The sequence below is a fragment of the Saccopteryx bilineata genome, chromosome 9 (assembly GCF_036850765.1).
Source record: "Saccopteryx bilineata isolate mSacBil1 chromosome 9, mSacBil1_pri_phased_curated, whole genome shotgun sequence".
Taxonomy (NCBI): Eukaryota; Metazoa; Chordata; class Mammalia; order Chiroptera; family Emballonuridae; genus Saccopteryx; species Saccopteryx bilineata.
The window spans coordinates 83,089,397-83,098,931 of record NC_089498.1 but is presented as its reverse complement, the minus strand read 5'-3'; the positions used below and the strand labels follow the sequence as shown (position 1 = coordinate 83,098,931).

The following is a 9,535-nucleotide window of genomic DNA, read 5'->3' as shown; positions in this document are numbered from 1 at the left end:
CATATGACTTGACCAGAGGGCTCCAGCAGAGCGAGTGACCCCTTGCTCAAGCCAGTGACCTTGGGCTCAAGCTGGTGAGCCTTGCTTAAACCAGATGAGCCTGCGCTCAAGCTGGCGACCTCGGGGTTTTGAACCTGGGTCCTCCACATCCCAGTCTGATCTATTGAGCCACTGCCTGGTCAGGCTGAATGAGTTAAGTTTTGAGATGTTTATTGGTCATTCAAGCAGATGTTGAGCAGGAAGTCAAATTCAAGAAAATCTTGATTAAAGATATAAATCTTAAGTCAGTAACATAGATGATATTTGAATGATTATAGATGGAAAATAATTTTGAAAAATGTTCCAACTTTTGAGTTTTACTGACACTGGAGCTGTTTCAAAATACCTGTTGTGTTACACTGTAGGACAGGTGTAACACTCTGAGGGACCCGACTTCAACGTTTAGTAAAGTGAAGACATGAACACATGAGAAGGCTATGTTTTCACTGTCTCATCTCAAAAAAATAAAATGATGACATAAGAAGAAAACATCTCATCAGTTTGGTCACTTATTTTAAATCCTTATTATGAGTTCATTTTATCTTATAACTAATTTTCATATGATTAGAGAATGTTTAGGGCTGTCAGAACAGGACTTGGGCTGGAGAGTCCCTGCAGATACCTACTTCCAGCCCCTCAGATCTTGGTTTTGTTCACGTAGCTCTCACCTTCAGGAGGTTAGAGCTCTTCTGGATGGCCGTTTTTCCTTCACCTTCAGTTTTGAGAGAACCATCACTAGAATTATCTACCTTCTGAGGTAGATCTGGGGAGGGGATCTGGAACCAGGATGCATTTCAGGAGCACTGGTCTTCACTGTGCTGAAAAGCCTAGCAATTTATCTCCTGTGAAGTTCCAGCATTCCTATCCATCTGGTCAGGTGGGTCAGCAGAGGGTGTCTGTTGAGGCATTCCTGGAATTACAATGGATGTATCTGGCAGGCATTCCTGCTCCGAGGCCTCCTTTTCAAGGAGTTTTGTTTTCTCCTGCTTGAATTTGGTCTTTGTGGAACTAGCTACAGCTCTCGGTGGCTACATAGAAAACAAAAAAGCAGATAAGTCCTTAGCAGAGACTAAAGCACACTTGGTATGCCAATATTTCCACTTTCACGCTCAAGACTAAGAACCAAATGGAAACAGACTTGTTTCAGCAAAACATAAAACAAAAGTCTGACAGGTCAAGATGGTTCAGCAATTATTTAACTGCCTGCCAGAATGACACTAGGCACCTAGAGAGGGGAACACAGTCTCGATGCCACAAAGCCTCACCTGCAGTGCTCAGCACACAGTAATTATTAGACACGGGAAGGGGGACAATGTGGACAATAATCTAAAGAAAAAGAACTTAATTGTAACAGACCTCAATATGACACAGATGATGGAATTAGCAGATAAGGACTTAAAACAGCTATTAAAATATTTTCAAAAATTTAAAGGAGAAAAATGAACACAATGAGTGAAAAGACAGGGTATGTATCAGCAGAGAAAATGGAAATTATAAAAAGGAACCAGATAGAAATTCTAGAATTAAAAAGAACAATATTCAAAATGAAATAAATTATTAAATCCCTAAATGGAATGTCAGAGGTTGCAGAAGAAAAGGGGCAGTAAATTTGGACACAGCTCAATAGAAATCATCCAAACTGAGGCACAAAGAAAAAAAGATTGAAAACAAAGTGGACAGTCTCATTGACCTATGAGACAATAACTAACAGTCTAACACAGGGGTTGGGAACCTTTTTGGCTGAGAGAGCCATGAACGCCACATATTTTAAAATGTAATTCCATGAGAGCCATACAATATGTTTAACACTAAATACAAGTAAATGTGTGCATTTTATGTAAGACCAACACTTTTAAAGTACAATAAGTCTCTGAATTCTTTTTAATAATGTTGTTATGCTGTGCTGCTTCTAACCAATGATGAATAATATACTTCCTACCATTAATGTGACTTCTGGTGCTGCATGGTTTTGCTGATGGCTTTGTAGTCTGGTTGATATGTGGTGAGGTTAAGCTTCATGCAGGCGTTGAGACTTCCATCCATTAAACGTGATTGTAGGTTGGTCTTAACGTTCTTTAGATGTGAGAAAGTCTGCTCACATGCATATGTAGAGCCAAACATTGTCAGTACAGCAATACTCATATGCTGCAGTGTGTGGTATGTGACGGGAAGAGTGTTCCAGGTTTTGGCAATCAGTTGGTCCATGGGTTGAAGTTTTTTTCATTTCTCCCCACTTGTGTTTGCTCACCAACTCTGCTTGCTGTCATGCAAGTCTTTCCAAATCTTCATTGAGTGACTTAAACTTATTCAGCCACATGTCTGAGGCCTTCAGGTCAGCAGCTTATAGCTCAAAATCTCTGATGGAGACACTGGGGATGTAACTCAGGTCAGCGCTGTCCACTGCACACTCGTGTGAAGGGGTGATGAACTTAAAAAGATGAGAGTGCTCATGAAATTCTCCAAAGTGCACTTTGAATGACTGCAGGAGATTAGATGTGAAACCCACTAGCTGCTGGAGATCAAGATGTTGAGCAGGGTCACTTGCTGTGTATGCATCTCTAAACTCACCCAGTTTTTCAAAGTGTAGTAAACGACCTGTTTCAATGTCTGTGATGAAGAGTTCCAGCTTGTTTTCAAATGCAAACACTGCTAGTTGAAGGGATAAGATTGTATTTCCAACACCTTGCATTTTCACATTGAGCTGGTTCAGATGTTCAGTAATGTCCACGAGATAGTAGAACTTCAGGAGCCACTCAGTGTTAGCTAACTCAGGATGCTCAACATTTTTCATTTTAAGAAAAGTCGGATTTCACTCAGACAAGCCGTGAAATGGCTGAGCACCTTCCCTCTTGACAACCAATGCACATTGCTGTGCAGAAGCAGACCAGGATAATTATTCCCAACTTCATCCAGCAGTGTTTTAAACTGGTGATCATTTAAAGCTCAGGCAACAATAAAGTTGACCACCTGAATGACCAGCAACATCACCTCACCAAGCTTCTCACCAAACATCTGAACACCAAGCACCTCCTGATGTAGGATGCAATGAAAACAGGATGGGTCTCTTTTCATGTTCACAAAGAAGCACTAAGAATCCTCTGTTTTTCCCCACCATGCATGGAACACCATCAGTATACACCGAAATAAGTTTATCTATTGGTAGATTTTTTCCTTTAGTGAACTCAGTGAAAGACTTGAATGAATCCTCCCCTCTTGTCTCTTTCATAGGCAAAACAGCAAGACTTTCCTCACAGTGTGTCACCGACAGCATACCTTGCAATCACGCTGAACTGGGATAAATGCCTTACATCTGTTGACTCATCCAAAGCGAGAGAAAAGAAAGGTGCTGCATTTATGTCCTTCACTTGTGTTTCCTCAATTTGATTTGCCATCATGATGGTACAATCGTGAACAGTTCTTGCTGACAGAGGCATGTTTTTTATTCATTCAATTATCTAGTCTTTTATTTTATTTTATTTTATTTTATTTTCATTTTTCTGAAGCTGGAAACGGGGAGGCAGTCAGACAGACTCCCACATGCGCCCGACTGGGATCCACCCGGCATGCCCACCAGGGGGCGATGTTCTGCCCCTCTGGGGCGTTGCTCTGTTGCATCCAGAGCCAATCTAGCGCTTGAGGCAGAGGCCACAGAGCCATCCCCAGCACCCAGGCCATCTTTGCTCCAATGGAGCTTTGGCTGTGGGAGCAGAAGAGAGAGACAGAGAGGAAGGAGAGGGGGAGGGGTGAAGAAGCAGATGGCACTTCTCCTGTGTGCCCTGGCCGGGAATCGAACCCGGGACTCCTGCACGCCAGGCCGACGCTCTACCGCTGAGCCAACCGGCCAGGGCCCAATTATCTAGTCTTTATCCAAAAAGTTGTCAAGTTCATTGGCAACATCAAGCATGAGTGTTTTGGCACACTCCCCATCTGTGAATGGCTTTCCGTTTCTCACAACTGCTAAAGCACCAGCAAAGCTAGTTGAATTCCAGTCACCTTGTTGGGTCCAAACACGGAGTTGCTGCTAACTAGCTTGCACTCTGCACAGTAGGTCTTGACATGCTTTCTTCCTGCTGTCCCCCACTGGATATTTCGATGCAAATGTAGTATGGCGTGTGCCGAAGTGCCACTTTATATTTGACCATTTCATCTATGCAATTTTATCATTGCATATTAGACACACTGCAGAACCTGCTCTCTCCACAAAGGCGAATTCCTCTGTCCATTCCTGCGGAAAAGTACAATACTCCTCAACCTTCTTTCTTTTAGCCATCTTCTTCATCAAAAGGGTTTCTGCAATTAGCTAGATGACTACTTGATTAAAAGGAAGTTTACTTCCTGACCTCACAATGACCCGTGTACATTACGCATTATCCAATAAAAATTTGGTGTCGTTCCGGAGGATAGCTGTGATTGGCTCCAGCCACCCCCAACTATGAACATGAGCGGTAGAAAATGAATGGATTGTAATACATGAGAATGTTTTATATTTTTAACGTTATTATTTTTTTAATTAAAGATTTGTCTGCGAGCCAGATGCAGCCATCAAAAGAGCCACATCTGGCTCACGAGCCATAGGTTCCCGACCCCTGCTTTAAGACATTAAGGAAAATCTTGCAGAGCTTTTAGTATGTATGTATAAGCCAATCAGTTAAATCAGCATGTCTGCTGAAACTTTATGCAATCCATCCAGGGTCTGTTTAAGATTAGGTTTTTATAGCACTTATGACACAAAATTTGAAGGTGATCTGTAGCAGGGAATAGTCTGCAACTCACCTTAGTCACCAAGAAACCAGAATTTAGAATCTTGTCTTATTTGATGTACCCCCACCTCTTTGCCCTTTAATGATAGTTACAAAGATGTCAGATATCAAGCTTTTTAAATTTATACTAGCAGAGTAACTTGCACTTGAATGACATGGCTCTCCTTGGCCAAGGAAGCAATACATTCAGTTTTGTTTTAGATCACTGTTGGGTTCTCTTTATGTTATTCTCACAAAGGGAATCAATTTCCATAACTACAACTTGCATATGAACTCTTTCCTAAAACTGAAAACTCAGATCTCCCCTTACAATCACTTTTGTCTCACTCTTGGCCAAATACAGGGGTTCTTCAGGTTACGACAGTCTCGACATACAACATTTCGAGTTTGTGACACTCACTCCCATATAAACAATTGAGACGGGAGTGTTTAAGCTTATGCTAATAGCATCATACTTACGACTACCTGAGTGAACTAGTTTGGTTGTGTGCAGTGGAGAATACGCAGTGACGCGGCATGTGAGCGAGGGGTTGGCGTCCTCCAGTACACTTACCTATGCTATTTTGGACTGTTAAAAGCACAAGTGTTCCATTTGTGTTGCTTTGTTTGGTGATGTTTTGGCCCTTATCATGGCTCCTATATTTATGTCCTTTTCCTTTTTCTGTGGCTGAGTTTTGTTTTTATGTTCTAAATTATTATTTTACAACTGTGTTAGGATAGGTGACTTAGGCTAGGGTGTGTTTCAACTTACACCAAAATTCGTGTTCCGTCATTGGCATAGGAATGGAACTGTGTCATTACCCGAGGACCCCCATAATAGCATACATATTATTCATCTAAATCTTGCTAGGAAATATTGTTACAAGGCATGATTCCTTGAGTGCAACACAAGGGGATAATCCAAAGTATTGATGTAAGCAAAGTTTTCCTTAATAAAGGCACTATAAAAGCAGGATGGGGTTTGGGGAGTCTTTCTATTAACAGTGAAGCATGTAGTTAGAAAAGGATTTGAGGCCCTGGCCAGTTGGCTCAGTAGTTGAGCATTGGCCCAGTGTGTAGAAGTCCTGGGTTCAGTTCCTGGTCAGGGCACAAAGGAGAAGCAACCATCTGCTTCTCTACCCCTCCCGCTCCCTTGCTCGCTGTCTGTCTGTCTGTCTCTCTCTGTCTCTCTCCTCGCTGTTCTCCTCCTGCAGCCACAGTTCAAGCAAGTTGGCCCCAGGTGCTAAGGATAGCTCCATAGCCTTGCCTCAGGTGCTAAAATAGTTTGGGTGCTGAACAACAGAGCAATGACCCAGATGGGCAGAGCACTGTTCAGTAGAGGGCTTGCCAGGTGGATCCCGGCTGGGCGCCTGCTAGAGTCTGTCTCTCTGCCTCCCTGCCTCCCTGCCTCTCACTTAATAATAAATAACATTTAAAAAATTTTTTAAAAAGGGTATTTGAGTAGACAGTAAGGTGATGCAAACTTGTGCCTAATGATCTCACCTCTACTATCTCCTAACAACTGTTCTAAGAATATTCCGGTGGAAGGGCTCACTTAGACTATTGTGTAACAACAGTATAAAACCATCTTCATTTTGATTTATTTATGAAACATCCAGACTTTTAAAAAAATCTATTTTTTTTATGAGAAAAGCTGAGCATATTCGTATAAATGTAAATAAGCCTAATATTTTCATCAAAGTGGTCTTTGGAAACTAGCAAAAGCTAGTTAATTATAAAAGTGCATTTAATGCACGAGATATAGTGATAGTTACAAAGATGTCAGATATCAAGCCAGTAAGTCAATTTCCTATATGGATATCATGTACATTGTAGAATATACAGAATAATATATTTTCCAGAAGATTGTGGCAAAAATTATGGAGATGAAGATATGCTTGTTAGATGAATGAATACTGTTATTTCCAACTATTCGAAGTTATTATACACATGATAATAGCATTACAGAGGTGGCATTTGTGGCTGTCGCTTGACACATAAAAATAAATAGCATACAACAAAAAGATACTTTTAAGTAAATAGTATAGTGTAAATAAAATAATGTATCTGAAGTATATGATAACCATATTTTGCTTCTGAAAAATATTTAATAATTTTTGAAAAGGGCTCAAAGGATCCTGAATAAAAATATACTTATTCTAAGTGACATATTAGATTTTTTAAAAATTTGATTTTTAAAACCACTAACATCTAAGGTATTTCCTAAAATCTAAAATGGAACTGATTTACTTATTTTTAATTTTTCTTTTCTTTTCCAAGTGAGAGGAGGGGAGATAAAGAGACAAACTCCCACATGCGACCAGACCGAGATCCACCCAGGAGCCCCCGTCTGGGGCTGATGATGCTCTGCCCATCTGGGGCCATGCTCCCAACCAAGCTATTTTTAGTGCCTGACATGGAGCCTCCATGGAACCATCCTTCACCTGGGGCTGATGCACTTGAACCAACTGGGCCAAGGCTGTGGGAGAAGATGAGAGAGAGAAAGAGAAAGAGAAGGCAGAAGGGAGGGGTGGAAAAGCAGATGGCTGCTTCCCTGGTGTGGCTTGACTGGGAATTGAACCCAAGACATCCACACACTGGCCGATGCTCTACCACTGAGCCAACTGGCCAGGGACCTGGAATTGCCTTTAAGCAATTTCTTTTCTCATTGACAAGAATTATTGTCAATAAGGTTGGTTTACATATAAGCACAGAGGAAAAAGTGAGCTAATGGGGGCCTCCGTATGCTTTGCACTGTGACCAGGCTCACTGTGGATTTCCTGGTATCTATCATGGACGTGTGTGGTCAATGCTGAGCTCGGCCTCCTCCCTACCTGGTGAGACTTTCCACACTCCTATTGAATTTGATACTCTTCTTGTTTCAGCATTTCTGTCATTTTGGCTTCCTTGAGGCTATTATCGTATTCTTCCTTCCTGGGCCTTCTCCTGCTTATCCTGGGGTGATGTGACAGAGATGAATGGATCAGTCCCTGAGAAGCACATACAAGGGCCTCTGGCACTGGGATTGGCCTCAGGCCCCTCAGCCCTCCAGAGTCTCTCCCGTAATAAACTCAGCCTGCTGGTAGCTCCAAACCCACCACTCCGTCACCCCTGTGAGATGGATTCCTTCTTTTTTTAAAATTTTTATTTTATTGATTTTAGAGAGAAGAAAGGAAAGAGAGAGAGAGAGAGAGAGGAACATTGCTGTGTTCCTGCATGTGCCCTGACTGGAGACTGGACTGATAACCTCTGCACTTTGAGATGATGCTCTAACCAACTGAGCTATCCAGCAAAGGCTGGATTCCTTCTTCAGTCTCACTAGACTTCCTGTGCTTCTAGGACACCTGGGCCTAAGCCGCCCCCCACCCCACCATGCTGAATAAACCACAAATGCCCAGTCCAGCTCCAGAATTCAGCCTTGGATTTCAAATTACTCTGGGAAAGCTGGAAAGCCCTACACAAGTGCGCGCGCGCGCGCGCACACACACACACACACACACGCGCACACACATGCACGCACACATACCTCTTCTTCTGCTTTAGTGATTTGCCTGTAATGGTAGAGCCAGTGAGCCAGGTACTCTATAGGGTCACTGGGCCGAAGCTCTGCCACCTCTGCCAGTGCCTGGGCGAGGCAATTTCCAAAGCACCTCTTCAGGTAGTCAGTTTCCATCCTGTGGACTTGGTGCATCAGAAGAGTTACACTATTTTGCAAATCTAATTTGACTTTAAAAAATAGACACATTCTAACCAATAAGGATTCACTTCAGGATAGGAGATGTTTCTGGATCCCACCCTTCCCTAAAGAATCAATAAATATGTTCCAATACACATATGCCAATAACTCTTACATTCAAATGGACTTTTTCCTAAAGCTCTCCTAGGTCAGACAATAAGTCCTGGAGGTGCAGGCATGACATCTACTTGGATTGGAGGTTAAGGGTGGCTCAGGCCTCCCTTACCCACATATTTCTACCTTTGAGTGGAGAGGAAATAACTGAGCAAACATGGGTTCAGAGAGAGGCTCTGAACACCCAACAAGCTGTGCTATTGTGAAGTTGGTAGCAACAGTCATCTATGACATAGGTAAGACAGGCTTGCTTATTTCACAGGGGCCACTGAGAAGCCCTGGCGAGAAGAGAGAGGGAAAATGCTAGCATTGTCACTACTGCTGAGCAGTGGCTCTGCCAACACTTAACACAATAATATTCCATTCTCTATATTTTAAGCAACAAATTACTTTAGGTTGAGCTGATGTTCCTGGATTTGCTATCAATCAGATTTCAAGAGCTGGGCAGTCTAGCCTGAGTTAGGCCCCAGTGAGAAGTGGTGTAGTGCAGCGGCACAATTGCAGACTCCAGGAGCGATGGGCCAAGTTCCAGTACAGTTTCTGCTATTTATGAGCTGTGTGGCCTTCAGCAAGTCACCCGTCTCTGTGAGCCTTGGTTTTCTCATCTGTAAAACAGAGTAACAAAGGTATGTGCCTCATGATTGTGAGAATTAAAGGCAATAATGACATATAAAGCGCTAAGCCTGGCACATCATGTTTAATAAACATTAGTCATTCTGGTGGAAGACTGTGATGTAAAATGGCATAAAATCTGGCCTGTTCCTGACCAACTCCATCTTCCTGAAGTTTACATGTTTTAACTACATAAGAGTTAATAATAAAGTGACTAATAAAGGCTTCGATCCAGGCTTAACATTTTCTGGAGGCATATTTTCAATTGAAGGAAGGAAAGATAGATACATAGATA

General features: G+C 42.3%; 1 protein-coding gene across 1 annotated transcript; it reads right to left on the bottom strand.

Annotated features, from left to right (window-relative positions):
• Positions 1–535: 535 nt before the first annotated feature.
• Positions 536–8,981, bottom strand: DYDC2 (DPY30 domain containing 2). Its single transcript, XM_066242800.1, is given in 4 exon segments — positions 536–1,067; positions 7,613–7,712; positions 7,714–7,733; positions 8,305–8,981. Coding segments are annotated over 4 exon segments (540 nt in total). The 5' UTR covers positions 8,524–8,981; the 3' UTR covers positions 536–866.
• Between the last annotated feature and the right edge of the window lie 554 nt (positions 8,982–9,535).